Source organism: Drosophila yakuba, chromosome 3L (genome assembly GCF_016746365.2).
Source record: "Drosophila yakuba strain Tai18E2 chromosome 3L, Prin_Dyak_Tai18E2_2.1, whole genome shotgun sequence".
In the NCBI taxonomy this organism is placed as follows: domain Eukaryota; kingdom Metazoa; phylum Arthropoda; class Insecta; order Diptera; family Drosophilidae; genus Drosophila; species Drosophila yakuba.
Genome location: NC_052529.2, coordinates 19,062,491 through 19,082,311, shown reverse-complemented (window position 1 = coordinate 19,082,311; position 19,821 = coordinate 19,062,491). Strand labels below are relative to the sequence as shown.

The window sequence follows — 19,821 nt, the reverse complement described above, 5'->3', positions numbered from 1 at the left end:
GGCAGATCTGTTAAACGAACGGTATCCCGACTTTTGTATATTAGCTCCCTGCACAGTTTGCTCCTCGCTAGAAATTGAGGTATTCCTAAAAGTATGATGGAAGTGGTTGATTAGATTGTATAGATTCATGGGTACAAACGTCGATTATTCCACAGTTCTTAGTAAATTTCCTTTCACAAACATTTTATAAACAATCAATATTAGGAATAGAACGGTTTAAGTTTACGTGTTTTGGTAACTGGTGTTTTTTGTTTAATTAATTAAAAAAAATTAATTAAAACAGAATTGAAAAAAAATTATTAAAGTTCAAAGATATTTAAAAAAGTATCATCTTAGAAAAACACATGGCATGTTTGATCTATGTTTGCATGAAAGGATTTTTTGAACCAGCTTTTGCCATAATGTAGGCATACATATATCCAAAACGACTGTTGCTTTTAATCCTCTTTTGCCATGAGCCCAGGCTTTAAACCGAATTCAACATTAAAATAAATAAAGATTTTCCCTACAACTTTTCGCAACTTTTGGGAATGACTCCAACTCACCTTTGAGGTTGCGTGGTGCAGGAGGTAGTACCATCTTCGCTGATGGCGCTTCCCTTCCGAGCACGGTTCGCAGGTACGACTTCTTGTTGTCGTACAAAGTCGCAGAGGGTTTGTCCAATTTTGCAAGATTTTCAGCAGCAGACCACCACGTTTAATCTGAAGCGAGAGGTAAGGCGGGGTATGAGTACAGGGAAGCAAGAAATGGAGCAAAGGTTAAATTCCGGCACTCTTCACAGGAGGGACTGGCTGGGACTGGGGCAGAGGCATGGACAGGGGAAGGAGCAGGGAGGGGTGACCATTCCACCCACTTATGTTCGTTGCTGGGTACCGACGTCTGAAATATCGCTTACAGCTGGGTGGAGGAGGAAGCGCCGCCGTCTCCAGGAGGCCGAGGTGTGCGCTTTCCATGAATCACTAGTTTCGATTGCACTACGTTCGTCACTGGCTCTGCCGTTCCACTCTATACTGTTCTGTTCTTTCGCGAGGGATATGTGCGTATGTGCGGTACGCTGGCTATACATACATATTTATGTACATTTGATTGGGGACAGGAAGCATATGCAGCGGCTATGATGTCATGGTTCCACGCCGCTCCTTCCGGAAGTCCTTCGCTTGACGGGATCGTCGCGAGTTAGGGATTTTGGACCAGGACGGGGTCTAGAGCTCGCACGGCGACTGTCGGGCCGTTCGCATCGAGGATTTCAGTTTGTGATTGTGGTGTTCAAAGGTAATCCGAATTAGCAGGCTTTCATATTACGGCACAGGGGATGGGTAAGTCTTTCGGGAGATACTGTCGCCGCCACAAGGGGGGTCAATTGCATTGAACGCGTGCGAAAGTCAGCGGAAAATTAAAGTTATTTCGCCAGAAATTCCCTTTACTTTCACAAAAAATTTTACAAAGCAACTGGGTTTACTTGTGTTCGTGATCTATCGATAGCGCATATTGTTACACAAGTGTTATCGGCGGTGATGCCACCCAAGTTGCCAGTTTGCCTAATATATATGTTATGCACTAGCAGAACTGTTACCTGGCATCTGTAAAGCTGAACAGTAGGCCGTTACTTTTTGAATATTACTTTTTGAATTTAAAATTGTTATAAATACTACATAATCTTTAAGCCACTTAAAAAATATATTCAGAACTTTTCAGGCATATTACCAATAGAAACAGTAAAAAACACCCTTACTAAAAAAATGTTAATGAAGTTCAGAACCAGTCGAGTAGCCTATCCAGTTTTTCTTATTCAGCTAGGAGATATTCGTTTCTCGTTTTTACACGAAAGTAAAAAGCTCAGGTAGGCTCCGTTTATAGTAATAGATATAAATATGATTTTAAAAACGTTTTTTTTCACTTCGATAATTTATTTATTATAACTAACTTCTCTGAATGATTTTTGAGATACATACAAATATAGAATTAAAATACACATGCACTAATAGTTTTTAAATTATCACTTTAATAAAAAGGAAAGCTATAAGTGCACGATATTTTTATAGATGGATAACAAATCAAAATCACTTTTTAAATATCCCTAAACTTTACCAATTCCAGTGTCATAATTTTTTGTTACTATACTAAATTTGCATATTTTGTAATCGCTAGAATAAATTAAATTAAAACAAATAGTGTTTTATTTTATTTAAGTTTATGAGCAAGATCCTTTACTTTTAATCGTCACACCTGAAATAGAACCATAATGTTATATATTATTTACATAAAAGGTATGAAGCTCTTACTTATATTGAGGCATGACGAATAGCACTGCAGTTGGGTCTCGCCCGTGTACATATATCCGTCAGATCCACATATTATTTCATCGTTTTCATCGTACACATTTGCGCATATCTTCTCACAGTAGCTCTCCGTGTCCTTTGGATTATCCGGAGTAGCTGGACTCGTCCCAGTGGGCACCTTCGGATCCTCTTGCTGAAATATATTTTTTTTGTTTTCAGAAAATTCAAAGGCATAATTGGTATTTATTTAACTCAGTCACCATTTAACGAACTGGACTACTTATTGATCATCAATTTAGTCAAAGTTGAGTGGCTATACCTATCTCTTAGCTTATATGTGTATACTAATTGCGGCTTTCAAGAAACAAAACCCACCTGTTTTCCAATTTCAGTGTCAGCACTGTCCTCTGGGTCGTCGGTGTATTCCTTGATGGGCTTGCTGAGCTCGATCTTCGGGGCAGGAGATTTGGCGGGTTCCCGGGGAACTTGGGCCACGGTTTCGTAGTAGTACTGGTTGGCTTGCGGAGCTTGGGTGTACTTCATGGATCCCCTGATGGCATCCTGTTCGGTGAACTCGAATCGCAGGGGCTCCGGCGTAAAGCTCTTGTGACTCTTGACGAGGTGCTGGCTCTTCAGCGGCGATTGAGTGGTGGTGTGGACCGCCATGGGAGTGGAGACCACATGCTTCACAGCTTTGTTGCCGTCGGATTTGACCACGAAAACATCCTGACCTGCTTGGTAACTGCCGCGAACCACAGCGGAATTCGCAGGAGCGGGATCTTGCTGGTAGAACAAGTCGGACACTTGTATGGGCTCATTGTAACTGGAGGAGACCGAGTTGTCTAGGCCAGCAGTTTTATATGGAACATGTTGCTGCTGCGCTTGATGCTGTTGGGATTGATGTTGCTGCGGTTGCTGGTGCTGCGGTGGCTGGTGGTGCGGCTGCTGCGGCTGCTGTGGCAGCTGGTGCTGCTGATACAGCTGCTGCTGTTGACTGTATTGCTGTGGATATTGATGGAGAAGCGTTTGCTGGTCCCGCTCGGCGTCCAGCTTCTTGAAGTCGGGATCCCTTTTGGGCAGGAAGTACTCGTTGGTGCTCATGAATTGCAGGTAGTCCTGAGCCTCCCTGGACTCCTTTACAGGTGGCACTGCCTGGCGAAAGTTCACCGCCTGGCTGATATCCTGCTTGGCGGGAATATCGGAATCCTCGTAGACAGAGTAGCTATTTGGATCCTGGGGGAACTGGCTGTTTTGGAGGGCAGTTTGCTGGGAAGGCACCACACTGAAACTGGGAGATCCCTGTTGGCCGAAGAGCTTGGGATAGTGCAGGTACTGGGAGGCCTGTACGGGAATCGCGTGTTGTGGAATGGGTGCGTACACTGGCTTGTGGTCCTTCATGATCACATTGCCATTAAAGCGCGGCGAGGATTTGAAGTTCTGAATGTACTGCTCGGAGACATACTGGGGTGGAAACTGGTTCTTGCCCACATCCAACACCGGAGCGTCCTTCACGTGGGCGAATCTGCCCTGCTGATTCTGATCGAACTGGTATCTCCTGAGCTGGTCGTTCGGAGGAAAGTTCCCAAACTGCTCGCGGCGCATGATGTGTTGCGCGGTGGCAGGAGGCGGGGACCTCAGGAACTTGTTGGGACTACCAGGAAGCATGGGCAGGTTATCCGATCGCGATCTTATCCGGGGCAGTAGTCCGGGACCCGGGGGTCGATTGTGGTTGAAATGGGACTGGGGCTGGGGCTCACTCAGAAACTGCCTTATGCGCGCTTGTCTCATATCATTCTCACCGCACTGCACTTGGTTGGTTAGGAAAACTATCAGAACTAGTGCCTCCAAAATGGGGGCCAATTTAAGCGGACGCTGATTCATTTTTAAAGCTCGTCTTCGTTCCACGACGGTCTATTGGTATTTGACATTTGTCAGTTCCGCGGCCAAAAGCAAAAAAGTTTCTTTCGAATTAACCACGCATACATGCGAAGCTTCTTTTCCACTCGACGATCCACGATCTCGAAGACTTGATCTCACTTTCTTTGTTATCCGGCCAGTCGTTTAAATAAAAATGGAACGCCTCGCGGCACTGCAGCCAAATACAATATCGTGGCCTCGGCTTTGGGCCCAGATGCAGCTATCTATGTGTATCTATTTAAAACCGAGCTTTACATGGGTACGATTTTTTAGAGCCTGTTGTTCCAATGCGGCAGCACCGTTAATCAATCGAGGGTCTCGAGCATCCACATCCATCCGATTACTTTCTTCTTGAATTTCGGCGGTGTCGTCGGTTGGAAAGCAACTGAGTGGCAAATGGAACGTTTCTGAACCAGCTGTGCTGGAATTCGGAGTGTTGGAATGGCCACTAAACCAGTTTTGAGATGCTGCCTCTGCCACAGAGGAGATATGGATGTGGATGTTGATGTGGATGTGGTGGCCACCGAGAGATCCCCGAGAGATCATATCGCACTCATCGCGGCGCGAAGATGAAGCACTCGAGCCTCGAGGCACCGTGACAACGCTCCAGATGCGACAGAACTATTTGCCAGGTATACTTTTTAATTTGGCTATCTTGAGTGCAGGTGAAAGTAAATCGGAGATGAGATCTTTCGGAGACCAATGCGTAATTGGTTCGGAGTCCCCCAAACTTAAAAGATTAATTTGCTTATACAGAATATTAGATGGCTGGATGAGAGATTTGTGAATGCCGGGTTATTTACCTCATGTAAAAGTGAAAATGTTTTTAATTATAGATACTGGGATAATGGGTACAACTTTCGCTTTTGTCGTCAATTTGGCACTGCTTTTTCGAGAGAACAAGCCAAGAAAACGATAATTTAGATCATTGTTATGCAAATCGTTGAAACTGTAATCGTTCGTTAATGTATTCATTCATAAAAGCCCTGTTATTCCAGCTTGGTTTCAAAGTTTTGCCCATAAAGATTCAAATACCTCAGATTCTTTGTGTGCCAGTAAGTTTGTGAAGATGTAAAAGTGCAACTTATTACCATTTTATAAATAAATACATATTTATAAGAATCAATCACAATTAGTACAACTGTTCGTTAATAATAAAACTCATTTGGTTTATTCAGTAATATGAGATGTAGTGGAAATAATTAAATATCTTAGACAGACTCCTAGTCATGTCACAAATTCAACCAAATACACAAATCTTTGCTCTTAAATTAGTCCTACAAAAAGTTGTGCTCGTTACCTCGAGTTTTCAATCGACGTCTTTGGCTTAAACTACAAATGGTGAAATGGCCTCCTCCTTAAATACAAGTCTCCTCGTTTTCGATCCAAATATCATTCTCAACTTTGGGCTCCTCGCAAACTGTGTGGCTGTTTTCCAGCACGATGACAATGTCAGTGGTGCTCAGGACTGTAGAGTCCGCATTCTGAAAGTACAAGGTTCAAGGTTATTACAATAATATAAATACATATAAAAAGAATGTAGTATTTATTCGCCCTGTATTTTATGAACTCGAACAATCACATACGAGCACTTTAATTCGTACGACATGCAACGTAAGGAAAAGTTATGTTCCCATAGGTATTCGTGTAAACAAAGCCAAATCAACCTAAGCGAGGATGGAGCCGGAATACTAAGAAACTTCAACATTGGGAATTACAAGGATACACAAATTGTCGCAGAGTGAAATAACTTTTTAATTTGATTTATTCGCTTAGGTATCTTTGTGCTCCGAGAGTCCGGCGACACGGAAAAGTTTGGAAGCAACTCTGGGATTTCCGGCTCAAAAGAATCTGTAGAGTTGTAATAACTAAGTGGTTGCTCTATATTTATGCTAATTCACTTTACTATACTAGCAAACTACGAATACTTAAATTAATTACTTTTGGTAGCGGGAGACTGTAGGTTTTCTTTATCAACACCCTATTTGCAGATTGGGAGTCCGTTTCGAACTTATTTGGGAGTCGGCTGGCTCTGACGTGCACCTGAAGGGTAGTTTGAGTTAGAATAGCCAAATTTTAGATTAAAATGTGTTTTTAAATAACTTACGGAATGAACGCGGTCGTAGGCTGAGCTTTCCCGGAAACTGGAGTGATCCCTCGCGAATCCACTATTGTAATAAGCGCCCACTGCTTTTCCGCAGAGGAGTTCCCTGAACGCAACCCTATAGCGACGTGACATCACACTGTAAACTATTGGGTTTACGGTGCTGTCAATGAAATCAGTTAATATTCAGCTTACAAAACACTTGGGCACTTACCATGAAACGTAGTACGCGAATCCCGCAATCGAGAAGAGTGCTTCGTTTATATCCAAGAAGTTATCCATGTTCTTGGCATACAGGTAAATGAGTCTTTGCAGGTGGAACGGAAACCAGCACACGAAAAATGTTATCACCACAGCGGCTATACTGATTAAACGGGACGTTATTGTGGGATTTGATCAGTATTGTTTGGAAAAAGGCTCACCCAGCATTCGAATTACCGTCTTCTTCCGCAATTGAGAGTTTCTCGTTTCTCTGTTGTTGGTGCCATGTTGAACACCTGGAATACATCCCTGAAGTCGGTTTTTTTGGGGTCAATAGAAGAAGCCAGGTACTTGCCCAATTTCTGATTTGTTCGAGACCGAATCTTGGCTCCCATTCGTCCGTAGAGTATAATGATGAGTATCATCGGGATGACAAAGAATATGCAAAAGGATACTTCAAACACTGGAATTTCGTTAACAATCTTGTCCGGCATGGAACAGAATGCCGACTCCTCAATGCGGGAATGATCTGAAAACCGTAATAAATGCCGTTCATAACTAGTCATATTATTCGGATATTATTCAAAGAGCATAATTGGATGTTGAGTGGTGATTTTCATGTCCCACCCACAAAAGGAACTCGAGACCTTACCAACCACCCATTTCAATTCAATTAGGAGGTTTCTGCAACCTGCTTTATGACTCAAGTGCCAGGCCCCCTATTTTGTACCACGAGTGAATCTATGATGTAGTTTCATACCTACGGGGTAGTCAAGGTATTGAATATCCGACAGCAGTCCAAATGGAATGGCACTTATAAAACTGGCAATCCATAGAGCTGTTATTATCCGAATCGCGCGCTTGAAGCCCACCATAGCATATAGATGCAATGGATGGCAAATCGCCAGGAATCTCTCCATGGAAAATGCAACGATGGTGAACACGGAGACATAAGTGCATCTGAAATATAGCTGGTATTACAAATGATTGAAATACAAATTAAAAGTAGGTATACTAACGCCTCGGAAATAAATGCGCGTATTTTGCAAAATGGCATGCCAAAGAGATCCGGGTACTGATGCCAGTACAAAAACACTTCTGTTGGTAGTCCTAGTTTTATGCAAATAGAATATTAGAAAATTACATTTTCTATGTTGGTCGAATTTTACTTAGATTACCTACCGAATAATAGGTACAGCAGATCAGAAACAGCCAAGCTGAAGAGATAGTAATTGGTCGCAGTGTGCATTGCCGAGTGGCGAATAATCACAATGCACACTAAGAGATTACCAACGACCCCGGTTATAAATATGCCTCCAAATATAATTGTTATCTGGAAAAGGTTTACGCAAACAGAAGACCAAGCATTTTCCAGTTAAGAAGCTTAAATTGAAGCAAGCAAATTTCAGTCCCGCTAAATAAATATACATGTGTATTTAGCCTAGTTATGTACTTTGAAACCCAATTTTTAAACACATTAAAACTAGTTTAATAAGCTGTATTAAAGTTTGAATATAACATGAAGAATGATTGTTAATTAATCATTACGGATCACAGCTGACAATGAAAAAAGTATTTCTTCGTCTTTAATATTTGATTGCAAGTAAAATGTTTCAGTCGTTCTCTAAAAGACTTACCAAAATGGCCTTGTAAAGGGGTAAGGTCTGTGGACCAAGCACAAAAGCCACGAACTCTTTTGGAGAGCAGTTAAAGGTTCCGCAGACATAGTGGGCTCCCACTTCCTCTAATCCGGGGGATGGATCAAAGCTAACACTAGTGGCGTATACATCCGGTGTATTTGTATAACTTGTGTTTAAATCTGAAAGGGTCGGATCGGTCGATGAATTCATTTTAACACAGAGCTAAATGTTTTTGTTTATTTCGTGTAAAATATTTAACGGCCGCCGCTGAACTTAGAGTCACACATGGCACACGACAATTTCCGTTTAAATTTTTATGGATAGCGAAAAATCCGCGATGCGCTATCGTTTAATACAGCCACTGTATCTTTTAGATGGCCGCAGATTACTGTCCGCAGTCTGCCGCTAAAAAGATAAGAAGGCATGGTTTAGGCTAAAATGTAAATAGACACCTACACAAAAGCATATATGTATGTATAAACACCATGTACATTTATAATATATATGTGGCCAAGTTAAATATATATGTAGATATGGCATGTTCATGCCGCAGAATGAGTAATTAGACCTGTAACTCGTAGCTCCAAAGGGGTATGCTTGACTCGTTAAAAGGAATGTAACAGCTATAAGAAGGTGTTTCCACAATGTATTCATATAGTGGATCCGGATAACCAGCCGAATCGATTTCCGTATGTCCGCATTAAAGCTGGAAAAGTAATGACCACTTTGTTCAAGTTTGTTTCAGAACTTTGTCCACAAGCCGCCCACAATTTTAAAAATTGTACTTCTACTTAGCACTCCCACAGGCTGATTAACGGGTATCTGATAGTCGTGGAACTCTATTACTGCGATCCCCCTTGGTTTCTTGTGTTTACGTCAGAAACAACAAAAAGTTAATCTTAAATTAGGAGTAGATAAGTAGATCAGAAGTTAAACAAACGGAACAAACACTACAAAATTGGAAAGTTTTCGAAATTAAAGTGAAAATATTTCTTTAGTAAAACATTATTATACAAAATAAAAATCTCTATTTTATTTGTACTTTAATGTTGTAACATTAAAATTCCGCTTTGTTCTTGTTGCAGAACAAAATCGCGCTTTCTCTTTTCAAACCCTGTGCGAAAAATTTAAATAAATATGTATGTCGATGGTGTCCAGATATCTTCTTTACTTAAATTGAAATGTCGAAATGCATAAATCAAATCGGGGAGAAGCTGAAAGTGTCCCTCTAAAGGTTTTATTACCTCAAAGAGGCAGGCACTTTAATATAATTTAAGAAACTCGGAAGAGTGAATAAAACATGGATTATTGTTTGAATTTAAAGATGCCATCTTATCACCTGGCACACACCCCATTACATTTATTTTTCTGTTTGTCGAGCGATGTACGACTTAATTGCTATCAGTTTATTTTGTAGACTATATTAGTCAAGCAATTAGCTGAGCATCTGGAAATTCTTGTGCAACGCCCTATTAATAACTTCTCTATAAAATCCACCCACAGCCTAAAGTCCTCAGTATTAAAACTTAGAGTTCAATTAAAAGTGTCATGCCCACAGCTATTTAGTTATATTGTGGTTGCAGGTGTCGGCAGCAGCATCTTGGTCGGATTTATTAAGCCAGTTTGAATGGGGCTAACAATGGATTACTCATAAATGCGAATACTCGCAACCAGAAAAGTTTGCATGGCTGTTGGCCACAGATTCATCATTATTACGAACATGTCGTCGAGACAAACTGAACTCAGCACATCGAGACATTTTGGCCTAGCGAAGCGAACTATAGAATTTTACGCACTTCCAAACTTTCAACTAAGTGTGCTCAGTCGTGAATTTAATTTGACGAAATACGCAATCAGCAAGGCACACGTGTAATTAGGAGGCCAACTTGGGGAGCGACTGCCTAAAGATGGTAATAAATAGCGGGCCTCATTCGGAGTAGCCATCCACTACATACCGTGCGTACAGAAACCAGTATATCAGTAATTCTGGCTACTTATACTCAGAAGAGCCAGGCGCTCTCCCGACCCACCTAATCCAGTGCAGCATCTGGTCATTAGAGACACTTAGGCGGTGACCAAACCCATCCTCCCTCCAAAGGCCCCTCCGTTGACACCAGAACGAAGTGCCAGGCCACGTGTTGCTAATTACTTGGGTGCCGAAACCCACAAGATGGCATATATATTCATGTGTGTGCAACAGAAGTCAAGTGTCGCCTTAAGTTAAATATAATTATGTATGGACATCTGGGAATTTTCATGGTATTTATCCAGAGGCACTTGGTTTCATTGGATTTATTGAGTGCAGATTGGGCAGATGGAATAAGTGAGAAATGTTCTATTATTCACACTGTGAATTTCACAGCTTGTGGAAGGAGTTTAGTAAGCAAGGGGCAACTATAACTCTTGAAACCAAGCCCATCGCAGATTTCCCATCCTAATTTAAAGAACTGCTTAACAATAAGAACCGCATGCCAAAGTTCGCCAAACTATGGGAAATTATACATATGTAGTTCTCAATTACGAAAGCTTTTATCGCTGCATACACAAATATTTACATGTATAAATATTTCTCCCCAGTTGACATTATGGAAATGGCTATTCTGCATTCCTATTTTTAAGACAAGCGTAAGAAAGTAAAAAAGATGTGGGAACCTGTTTTTAAAACAAGTGCGATAATAATTAATATTAATATTAATTAATATTTAAAATATAATACCCCAGAGAGTTACTCCAGTAGCAGATGAAGGTAAAGGTACAGTGTATCGTATAATGTATTTTTTTGTAAAATGGTTTCGAATTACCTTTTTATAAGATTTTCTGTTGCCTAATTAAGTTTCATCTCTTCTCGTTTACCATTCTAATAGGTATAATTAATTTTGTCCTTTTGGTGTTTTTCTTATCAGGACAACAATGGACTATTTTCTTTTATCTTATCACTAATTAGTGTCATTAATATTTTCTCAACTTTGCTCAAATATTATTTCGAGTAAATGTGCCAAGAGAAGGCATTTTTATAATATTGAAAACTACGTGAAACCGTATCACCTATTTTCCACATGCATCTGTAGAACCAGTAGAATGCATTCGTTACTGCTTCTGATCCGACACTTGTTAATTGATTTCGAGTGTCATCTCGCATTTTCGCTATTAGCGCACTTATTTCAGTTAACAACAAACTACCGACATTGTCGCGCCGGATGCTTGGGCATTGGCAGGTGGAAAGCAACTGCCTGCATGTCCAGATGTCCTTACCAGTTTCGGGAGTAGGGAGTCTCGGCAGGTGAATGCGCAGGCGTTGAAGCCGAACATCTCGATATTATTGCATGTGGGAACTAATTTCGGCTGTACTTGTGGCTTTGGGGCAAACCGAAGTGCTTGAGAATGGACCGAATGTGAGCCTAATAAGGATGCAGCTTTCCTCACTTCGCTACATTCGCGGCCCTTGAACTTCAGCCAGGTGCTAAAGACAGATAGGTTCTTAAAGGATTTATACGTTGTTTCCCAATCTTTGGACGAAGAAGTCCTATTCCAATTGATTAGTATCAAGTAGATTGGTCTCGAAATCAAAGCCCCATTTCAATAAAAGTCTTTGAACATGAACTGAAACGAGTTTGCTTCAGTTTGCTTCAATTATTCGTTGAAAAAAGAACAAAATAAAAAAAAAATATTAAAATGACTTCTATTATACCGCCGGGCTCGATCGTTCCGCAAGCGCAGGGCATAGACGCAGCAATACCCATATGGCTAAAGATAGACTGGAGCCCGGATATAGAGCAGGGCATCTACAAGGACTGGGGAACCTATTACTGTCGCCGGCGCAGGGAGAACCTGGGCATGTACTATTTCGACAAAGCCCTTAGGCTCGGACCTGCGGATTTCACGACTCTATATCGCCGAAGCCAGAGCAAAAGGAAGAATGCCCAGGCAGAGGGGGCACTTAATGATAGTTTGGAAGCGAAACGTAAGCTCAGTATCGTCCTCTTGAAAAGTTGCAATAAGTAGATTGATTTCGGCCACAGGACTATTGAAAATGTTGCAACGCAGTGATGCGCCTATTAATTTGGAGGTTTGCGATGCACTGTATGAACTAAACCGGCTTGAGTATGCTAAAGCCGAGCTCCACGATAATACCCGTGTCTTTACTGGAAACAAGACCAAAATGTTCGAGCAGCGACTGGTGGTGGTATGATGGTATTTAGGGCTATATGGGGGTTTCTCTTGATTTTTGGGCTTTTCTAGGTTGACGAGAACATTGAAGATGCCTGTGGCCCTTCAATGACTCAGTACATTTCGGATAATGAGAAACTTATAGTGCACTTAGCGGAGGTACAAAACAAGTACAAGCCGGATACCAGGCCGCTTTGGAAAATTCTGAAGGAACAGGAGAAATGCGACGTCCTCAGCATTCCCGAAATCGAAGTGGGTATTAATGCAAATTTCTAAATTAATTTTACGTTTATAACCACTCTCTTACCAGGAAGAAATGCTTTCTCCACTTGAAATTGCGAGACGAAGTCGTGCTTTCGATGTGTTTAACCAGATGTTCATAGATAGGTCTTGGCATGATGTGATATTTCTAAAGCACGTTCGAAAGTAAACCCAGATACGAACCTTCAAAAAACATTGTTTCCACCATACATCCATTTGTTTTAGGAATCCGAACCTGCTCTTAGATCAATGTAAAAACACCACTGAGTACTTGCGAACGCTTTCTACAAAGAAATATGACGAGATCAAAAGTTTTCTGGTTGGTTTGATTGGTTGTTCATTAATCAGTTTCATCAGTGTCCTAAATTGTTGATTTCAGAAAATTCTGGAAGCCCGTAGCCCCATGTACAATATCCGGTATCAAAAGTTCACGAACAAGAAGTTAATGGATAAATTTCGCCAGGAATATCTTTATCGAGTTCAGTACCAAACTAGTCGAAATATGATTTCTGCACTGCGTAGTATTCGGTATCTTCGAAAAACCAAAAGTCTAACTGTAAGAATTTCGAGTGTATCAATGGCGTCAAACAAAAGAAAAAAAAGATTGGTCACCAATTAATTTCAGAAACTGACCAGTTACGTGGAGGAAGTAATGGGAGATTACGTGGTGAAAAAAACCAACAGGATTATGCCCTGGAAGTTCGAGTTCATAAACGAGGTGTACAATATTTTGGCTTTGGCCTACGTGGATCAGTACACAATTCCGAAGAACTTTCGCTATTCGGAAAAGAACTCATTGCTTCGACTACTTCGCTTTCCTATGGATAAGTCAAAGGAGGTGAAACACTTCGTATTTGGGGATCGCACTACGCATCACAGCTCGGAAGCAGTAGATCCGGCCGTGACAAACTCACGGTAATTCGTGTTCGGAATAAAAATGGTTTACTAATAAGTTAACTTTCAGACTTATGGGAAACCGATACGAGAACCGGATGAATTTCGCAAAGTACCCTATCGAGAAGTCCTACCTACTTCACCAAATGGCTGAGATTCATCTTAAATCACATAGGTTCGACGAATGCTGTTTCAGTGCCAGAAAGTCTATTGAAGGTTTGGTGCATCACTCACATCGAACGATAATATATATTATATATCTATCATTTTAGAGGCAAAACAGTGCAATAGCTACATATGGCAGTTCCTCAGCTACCTACTGATAATAAAAGCGAATGCCGCGCTCCACAAAGTCGAGCGTACCAGTGAAGCGTTAGATATGGCGCTCAAAATTGCCAACAAATTGAAAGAAAAGCATATCCATAACTTCTTAAGTGCTTGCATACACTGCAATGAGGAGGAATTCATCATAAAAAAACAAAGTATTTTTGCGAATAGCCGGCGTGAAAGCGAAAAATCGGGTTATAGTTCCCTGTCTATCCGCCAAAGCCAATAGTCTTTTATATTACTTGTATAACTAAAAATATTAATTAATAAATTCTCAGTGCAATATAAAATTCTACTGTAAAAACAATTCAAAAAACTGTATTGTGGTTAGCCTCGATATCAACTTTCTAGCTCCTTTAGTTCCCAAGAAAAATATGGCTAGATCCGTTCGGGTAGTGATCCTAATACAGAATATATGTATATAATTTTGAGTCCTGGCATTTGGAACACTTTAAAATCTTCTAATGAAGTACGGCTAAAAAGTGCATTCGTTCATTACTGTTTTTATTATAGAGACTGGCAACAGACAACAGTTCTTCGCTTAAATCGATGGTTTTGATACTACAAATATTACGCTGATGTTTTCCCCACCAGCTTGGCCATCATCTTCTCTTCCTTGGCCTTTCGCTTGGCCTCCTTCTGCTTTCGCTTGTCTTCCTTCTCCTTTTGCTCCAGCATTTCTTTGAAGCGTTCGTCGCGTGTATCCACTTTAAATCCAAAGTGTCGGCGTACCTCCTCCACTAGGCGTTCCTTGCGTTGTATAGCTGCTGCTGCATCCGCCTCCCGCTTGGCGATCTTCGCGTGCAAGTCCGCCTTCCACTGTGTCAACTTCTCCATCTTCTTCGCAATGTCCTCTTCACGGGCATTGATCTTTTCCAGTTCCTCCGTCTTCTGCGCTTGGTTCTTCTCCAGCATTTTTAGAAGTGTTTCTAGTTGCATAACGTGCCTGCTGTCTTTCTCTCCGTGGGAATCAAAGCAAATCTTCGGATTCACATTGCTCTGGGCGCCATACCGCCCGAAGCTCTGTCTCTGGTACTTCTCGGTAAGATGTATCCAGGAGTGAGGCTCCTGGTAGGGCAATTTGTTCATGAGCACATTTTTGTGTTGTGGTTGCAGGCCGGATTTGTCCACCGCCTGGGGATAGGTCGGTTCCACATCCTCGTCGCCGACCAAGGACGCCGGCAGCTCCACTTTTACAGCGCTCGAGTAGTGCGCGCACGAGCGGAGGGCAGGTAGTCTACTTACAACGCTTATCTTGCCTACATTCATTTTGAACTGTCTAAGCAAAATAGTTTATTATTTTCCAATAGAGATGCGAGAAAATCGATAGCGATAATACTAGTGCCGTCGACACGAAAATTATTGAAGAAGCTTAATTTAGCTATTTTGTGGCGTAAGATAATTATTGTAAATCAAATATAGGGACAGTCTGGGTGCATCCTACCTTTAGCTATCCTTTAGGTAAAATTTTTTCTTTTAATAAGCTTAATTAAGTTCCAGTACTTGTTCATTGCGATTTACATGTCAGTATTTATTCTGAAATAGATTTCTTATAGGTAAAATATTCAAGTTTATGTTTTATTTGAAGATATGCTTAATCATAAAAAAGGAAAATAGGTTTGGGTATATGCCCATGGCACACAGGAGTACCCCTAATATCATACCAATCGTTATCGACATCAATGTGACGTGCATCTATGCCCTAATACGAAACTAATTCTAGAAAGCGCGGAATCACATTTAAAACATTTGTTACTTGAGTTAAATCAAGCATTTACCGGGTAGAAGCCTATGCCTGGACATGGCGGGAGATCGTGCCTTAAGTTCCAAGCAACTGACCGGTCGCATACACTCCGTGTACTGTAAGGATTTCGTGTAGGTTCATTTCCATTAAAGGCGCAATTCGCAATGGGCATTTCATTTGTTTATTTCCAACAACAGCTCCTACAGCGAGATAACATTCCATCCAAAGCACTACCTGAATGTCCTGACCGGTCCGAATGGCAGTGGCAAGTCCACCATTGTATCGGCCATCATTTTGGGCCTGGGAGGGGAACCGATTCTCCTTGATCGCTCCGCCAGCGTTGCTGACTATATACAGAGCAACAAAACCTCGGCCACCATAATTGTCCGGGTTTACGGACGCACGCCCAACACCACGGAGACCTTTCGGCGCGTCATAAACTCGAATGGCTCGTCCATCTTCTCCGTGAACGACAAGGACACCTCCAAGAAGAACTTCCTTGCTGCCGTGTCCTCCTATAATATACAAGTCAGCAACTTGTGCCAGTTTCTCCCTCAGGATCGGGTTCAGGTATGTCTTTCTTCATTATCTTTATATGGCAAATCATAAATAAAACACCTATTTATTGTAAACCCACTATTTCAGGACTTCTCCAAGATGAATCCCCAAGAGCTTTTGCTTAACACAATGTCTTCCGTGTGTGACGATGAGCTGACCAACAGCTTCAACCTTCTAAAGCAAATGCGCGCACAACAGGCGAATGCTAATGCTAATCGTGAAAAGGAGAAAAGTGATCTGGTTAAAAAGCAAAAACGATTGGAACAGTAAGACATAGTCGACCGCTTTTTATTTATTTGTAGCCCAAGTTAATCATTTCTGAAAGACCTAATTACATTAATATAAATTTAATAGCTTACAAATGACTGTTGCCCAATATAAAGAACGCGAAGAGGTTAAGCAAAAGCTGCAAGTCTACAGTGCCAAGAAATTGTGGGTTGAGACCCAGGCTGGAGAAACTAAGGCTGCAGAAATGAAAGCTCTAGTGAAAAAGGCCAAAACTCAGAGCGACAAATTAAAGGACCAACACGACAAACTTGTTCAAGCCCAAGAACAAATTCAGAGGAAAAAAGTGTCACTCAGAGAGTCCTGCTTGGAAAAGGTAATGGTTGACCGAGTTTTTATATATTTTCTAAAAGTGGATTTGGAATTATTCTAGACACGTTTATTAGAAAAAGCTGTGTCAGAGAAAACGGCTATTGAAAATCAACTGGACTCTCTGAAGCAAGGAATTGGCGAAAAAAAATATGAATTGGAGGTTAGTTATTTTTTGTTGAAGATATTTAACATCCAAATAATTCCTTATCAAAATTTCAAATAGCAAAGCATTCAAAAATCACTAAGAACGGCCACAGATTGTGATAAATTGAATCAATTGGTGGAAAATAAAATTTACGAGCTGGAAACCCTAAATAAGAGCAGGCCTCAGATCGTTTCCGAGCTGGAAAGGACTAAGGAATCGTGCGCGGCGGCGCGCGGTAAAGCAATGGAGCAGTACAACAGACGAAAACAACTGGAGCAAAAACTGAATGATGAAAAGATTCCCGAAATTACTGCGTATAAGCATAAAATAGAGCGGTTGAGAAACGTCAAAATGCAAAAGATAGAGGTGAATTCATACTAAAATAAAAAAGAAAACTTGACGCTACATTTCTTTTTTTTTAGGAAATTAGAGTGAGAAACCCGAATTTGGTTACGGCCATGAACTGGTTGGCACAAAATAAGCAAAGGTACAAACTGACCGTTTATGACCCAATGATACTTGAGGTAAGTTTTTCAAAATTTAACCATTATAATGTTAACACCGCTATTATAGCTTACAGTGGAAAACCATGAGGACGCAAAGTACCTGGAAAACGTTGTGTCGCAGCGTGATTTATTTGCATTCGCATGTGAAGACAAGGAAGATATGTCGGACTTGATCAACGAGTTGTGTGTAAAGCAAAAATTGGGAGTTAACGTTATTTACTGCGCACCAGCGGATAGACTTATGTACTGTCCTAAAGTGCCGATCGGCGATCTGCGGTATGCATTTGTCTATTGTCCAATATGCTTACAAATTCTAATTTTAAATACCTTTACAGCTCTTTCGGATTTCGTTCATATCTCGTAGATCTTGTAACTGGACCAATACCATTAATAAACAAGCTGTGTGCTTCCTACTCAATTCATAATATACCAATTGGCACAGAAACTGTGAGCAATTACACTTCATCCATTCCAAAAACTATCCGAGTTTATTTTGGCGGTGTGTATTCTTTATTTGCCTTTACTCAATTTTCGCATCGCTCAAGTATAATTTCTGTGGTTCAATTCCCCTATAATGTGCATTTCAGGAAGCAAGAAGTTCGTTGTGACCGCATCCCGCTATCGATCGGATACAATTCTTACAGAAAGTACTATCCGCGCGAAAAACCAACTTATTACAGTGGATGCGCAGCAATTGGCACTGGTGATGAAACAGTGCTCCGAAGCAGTGAGGGAAAGTGACAGCATTAAAAATGCAATAACCAAGACCGACAATGAATTTGAACGTTTGCAAACTGTAGCAAAGGATGAGCAAGAGAAGAGACGCAAGCTTGACCAAAAAATAACCCATTTTAATAACCTTAAAATGGAAATAGAAACCCTCAAAAAGAAGCTCGAAGCCCTTCAGAGCAACAATAGTAAGTTTTTCTTAGTGCAATAAATAAACAGTCATTAAAAATTATATTTTCAGCGCTAGACTCTCTTAAAACAAATTTCTATAAAAGTTTGCAAATAGACTTGAAAAAAATAGTCGAAACCGAGGCGAAATTGTGTGCTTACTTACAATCTGTGGAACGACTTATGATTGAAAAGAAATTGGCTCATGCAAGGGCGTCCGTTTATATGCTGCAACATGAAAGTCAATATGATGCACTCAGCGAAAGCGAGCAACAGAGTAAAGCAGCAACCGTAAGAAAATAAAAATATATTTAAGTAATTTATTTATAGGTTTTGTGTTACTTGCAGAGAGACTTTCAACAACTGCTGCAGGGATTAGAAAATCAAATTAGTGATGTGAACAAACGAAAGAGCGATGTGCAGCGTCTGTGCGACGGAGAACTTCCAACCAGTAGCAAATTTCCTTTTAAGAAGGAATTTAGGGAGTTGGAAAGTATAGATTTGCCCGGACTACGAGAGGCAATACATGACTTTCAGGCACGATTGGAGTGCATGAAAAGTGTTAATTCAGAGGTAAACTGAAATGTGGATAAATAGTATAGCAAAAGTATCTTTTAAAATAGTGAACTAAAGCTGACTGAGCTAATAACCTTCCATATAACAATATGCAGGCCATCGACAGCTATCAACAACTGCACAATGAAGTCCAACAACTAGAGGAAGGAATTCAAGAGTCTGTTAACCAAGCAAAAAGCATGGAGCAAGAAATGTCCAGTTTATACAACAAATGGGAGCCCAAACTAAATAGCTTGGTAGATACAATCAGTACCAAGTTCAGCGAATTTATGGAGGCCATTGAATACGTGGGAGAAGTTGTGTTATTCAAAACCGACAAAGTGAGAACTAAAACTGTTGTGTATCTTTTTTTAAATGTAAATGAAATTAACTTTTATACTTTTAGTATGACTTTGACTCGTATGGAATTCAGATAATGGTCCAGTTCAGGAGAGGTCTCCAATTGCAGGCGCTAGATAAGTTTATTCAATCTGGTGGCGAACGCGCTGTGTCTATCGCAATTTACTCATTGTCCTTGCAACATGTCACTCATGTGCCATTCAGGTAATTGCGGAACCCAATTGGAAATTGGATGCTGATTTAAAATTCTCACTTTTTAGATGTGTTGATGAAATAAATCAAGGAATGGATGCTACAAATGAACGTCACATATTCGATTTACTCCTTAAAGAAGCCACCAAGCACGGCTCGGCCCAGTATTTATTTGTAACACCTAAGGTAAATATAAAACGTATTCTTATAAAAATCTAGTAACTCATTTCTAATCTTTGTAGTTGCTTCGAGACCTGAACTACAACGAACATCTATGCGTTTCCATTGTTCACAACTCTAAAACTGTTTGCCATGGCATGAAATTCCCAAAAACCTAAAAACACTTGGGGTTAATCAGAAGATTTATGTTATGTATTAAAACTTCGTTAAAATAAAAGAAATACTTTTTAATTATTAATTACTGGTTTTAATTATTAAAAAATAAGAAATATAATTAATCTTGTTTCATTTTTTCAA

At 40.6% G+C, this 19,821-nt stretch overlaps 6 protein-coding genes across 11 annotated transcripts; 2 read left to right on the top strand and 4 right to left on the bottom strand.

The window, feature by feature from the left end:
* Positions 1–36: 36 nt before the first annotated feature.
* LOC120320449 lies at positions 37–1,494 on the bottom strand. The gene is made up of 3 exons (XM_039375014.1): positions 896–1,494; positions 546–701; positions 37–85 (listed from the first exon to the last, which is right to left on the bottom strand). Exons 1-3 carry the CDS (start codon positions 1,064–1,066, stop codon positions 68–70), a joined length of 345 nt encoding a protein of 114 aa, XP_039230948.1. The 5' UTR covers positions 1,067–1,494; the 3' UTR covers positions 37–67.
* A 488-nt stretch (positions 1,495–1,982) lies between these two features.
* Positions 1,983–5,189, bottom strand: LOC6534620 (RNA-binding protein 33). The gene is made up of 3 exons (XM_002095259.4): positions 2,655–5,189; positions 2,283–2,472; positions 1,983–2,226 (listed from the first exon to the last, which is right to left on the bottom strand). The coding sequence occupies exons 1-3, from the start codon at positions 4,158–4,160 to the stop codon at positions 2,192–2,194; spliced, it is 1,731 nt and encodes a 576-aa protein (XP_002095295.3). The 5' UTR covers positions 4,161–5,189; the 3' UTR covers positions 1,983–2,191.
* Positions 5,190–5,344: 155 nt separating this feature from the next.
* Positions 5,345–11,372, bottom strand: LOC6534619 (neuropeptides capa receptor). 6 transcript variants are annotated; one of them, XM_039373798.1, is made up of 11 exons: positions 10,943–11,366; positions 8,139–8,546; positions 7,684–7,834; positions 7,521–7,611; positions 7,262–7,461; positions 6,857–7,030; positions 6,723–6,797; positions 6,515–6,659; positions 6,304–6,463; positions 6,138–6,239; positions 5,345–5,680 (listed from the first exon to the last, which is right to left on the bottom strand). In XM_039373798.1, exons 2-11 carry the CDS (start codon positions 8,349–8,351, stop codon positions 5,555–5,557), a joined length of 1,437 nt encoding a protein of 478 aa, XP_039229732.1. In that variant the 5' UTR covers positions 8,352–8,546; positions 10,943–11,366; the 3' UTR covers positions 5,345–5,554. The 6 variants fall into 6 exon arrangements, 5 of the variants coding, with proteins under 5 accessions (XP_039229732.1, XP_015050745.1, XP_039229734.1 ...); XM_039373800.1 differs by lacking the exons at positions 5,345–5,680; positions 6,138–6,239; positions 6,304–6,463 and having other exon boundaries at positions 6,524–6,664; positions 10,943–11,370; XM_015195259.2 differs by lacking the exons at positions 7,521–7,611; positions 7,684–7,834; positions 8,139–8,546; positions 10,943–11,366 and having other exon boundaries at positions 7,266–7,407.
* Positions 11,373–11,743: 371 nt separating this feature from the next.
* On the top strand, positions 11,744–14,080 carry LOC6539800. The gene is made up of 9 exons (XM_002086647.4): positions 11,744–12,102; positions 12,161–12,324; positions 12,381–12,560; positions 12,619–12,734; positions 12,795–12,888; positions 12,949–13,125; positions 13,195–13,484; positions 13,534–13,679; positions 13,736–14,080. The coding sequence occupies exons 1-9, from the start codon at positions 11,814–11,816 to the stop codon at positions 14,017–14,019; spliced, it is 1,740 nt and encodes a 579-aa protein (XP_002086683.2). The 5' UTR covers positions 11,744–11,813; the 3' UTR covers positions 14,020–14,080.
* A 193-nt stretch (positions 14,081–14,273) lies between these two features.
* LOC6539797 (growth arrest and DNA damage-inducible proteins-interacting protein 1) lies at positions 14,274–15,115 on the bottom strand. The gene has a single exon (XM_002086648.3). The coding sequence runs from the start codon at positions 15,057–15,059 to the stop codon at positions 14,361–14,363; it is 699 nt and encodes a 232-aa protein (XP_002086684.1). The 5' UTR covers positions 15,060–15,115; the 3' UTR covers positions 14,274–14,360.
* Positions 15,116–15,482: 367 nt separating this feature from the next.
* LOC6539798 (structural maintenance of chromosomes protein 5) lies at positions 15,483–19,762 on the top strand. The gene is made up of 16 exons (XM_002086649.3): positions 15,483–15,665; positions 15,732–16,104; positions 16,180–16,358; positions 16,447–16,693; positions 16,751–16,849; positions 16,913–17,200; positions 17,257–17,358; positions 17,408–17,616; positions 17,676–17,839; positions 17,928–18,257; positions 18,311–18,528; positions 18,586–18,810; positions 18,909–19,133; positions 19,199–19,356; positions 19,413–19,530; positions 19,587–19,762. Exons 1-16 carry the CDS (start codon positions 15,592–15,594, stop codon positions 19,680–19,682), a joined length of 3,105 nt encoding a protein of 1,034 aa, XP_002086685.1. The 5' UTR covers positions 15,483–15,591; the 3' UTR covers positions 19,683–19,762.
* The last annotated feature ends 59 nt before the right edge of the window (positions 19,763–19,821 follow it).

Bases quoted from the DNA above. Each gene is read 5' to 3' on its own strand.
- LOC120320449 (XM_039375014.1), bottom strand. From the start codon at position 1,066: ATGTATAGCCAGCGTACCGCACATACGCACATATCCCTCGCGAAAGAA. The intron at 702-895 runs GTAAGCGATATT...CTCTCGCTTCAG, and splicing joins GCTTCCTCCTCCACCCAGCT to ATTAAACGTGGTGGTCTGCT.
- LOC6534620 (XM_002095259.4), bottom strand. From the start codon at position 4,160: ATGAATCAGCGTCCGCTTAAATTGGCCCCCATTTTGGAGGCACTAGTT. The intron at 2,473-2,654 runs GTGGGTTTTGTT...AATATATTTCAG, and splicing joins ACACTGAAATTGGAAAACAG to CAAGAGGATCCGAAGGTGCC. The intron at 2,227-2,282 runs GTAAGAGCTTCA...GTTCTATTTCAG, and splicing joins TTCGTCATGCCTCAATATAA to GTGTGACGATTAAAAGTAAA.
- LOC6534619 (XM_039373798.1), bottom strand. From the start codon at position 8,351: ATGAATTCATCGACCGATCCGACCCTTTCAGATTTAAACACAAGTTAT. The intron at 7,835-8,138 runs GTAAGTCTTTTA...AACCTTTTCCAG, and splicing joins CCCTTTACAAGGCCATTTTG to ATAACAATTATATTTGGAGG. The intron at 7,612-7,683 runs GTAGGTAATCTA...GCATAAAACTAG, and splicing joins TCTGCTGTACCTATTATTCG to GACTACCAACAGAAGTGTTT.
- LOC6539800 (XM_002086647.4), top strand. From the start codon at position 11,814: ATGACTTCTATTATACCGCCGGGCTCGATCGTTCCGCAAGCGCAGGGC. The intron at 12,103-12,160 runs GTAAGCTCAGTA...TTTCGGCCACAG, and splicing joins TGATAGTTTGGAAGCGAAAC to GACTATTGAAAATGTTGCAA. The intron at 12,325-12,380 runs GTATGATGGTAT...GGGCTTTTCTAG, and splicing joins TCGAGCAGCGACTGGTGGTG to GTTGACGAGAACATTGAAGA.
- LOC6539797 (XM_002086648.3), bottom strand. From the start codon at position 15,059: ATGAATGTAGGCAAGATAAGCGTTGTAAGTAGACTACCTGCCCTCCGC.
- LOC6539798 (XM_002086649.3), top strand. From the start codon at position 15,592: ATGGCGGGAGATCGTGCCTTAAGTTCCAAGCAACTGACCGGTCGCATA. The intron at 16,850-16,912 runs GTTAGTTATTTT...AATTTCAAATAG, and splicing joins AAAAAAAATATGAATTGGAG to CAAAGCATTCAAAAATCACT. The intron at 19,357-19,412 runs GTAATTGCGGAA...CTCACTTTTTAG, and splicing joins GTCACTCATGTGCCATTCAG to ATGTGTTGATGAAATAAATC.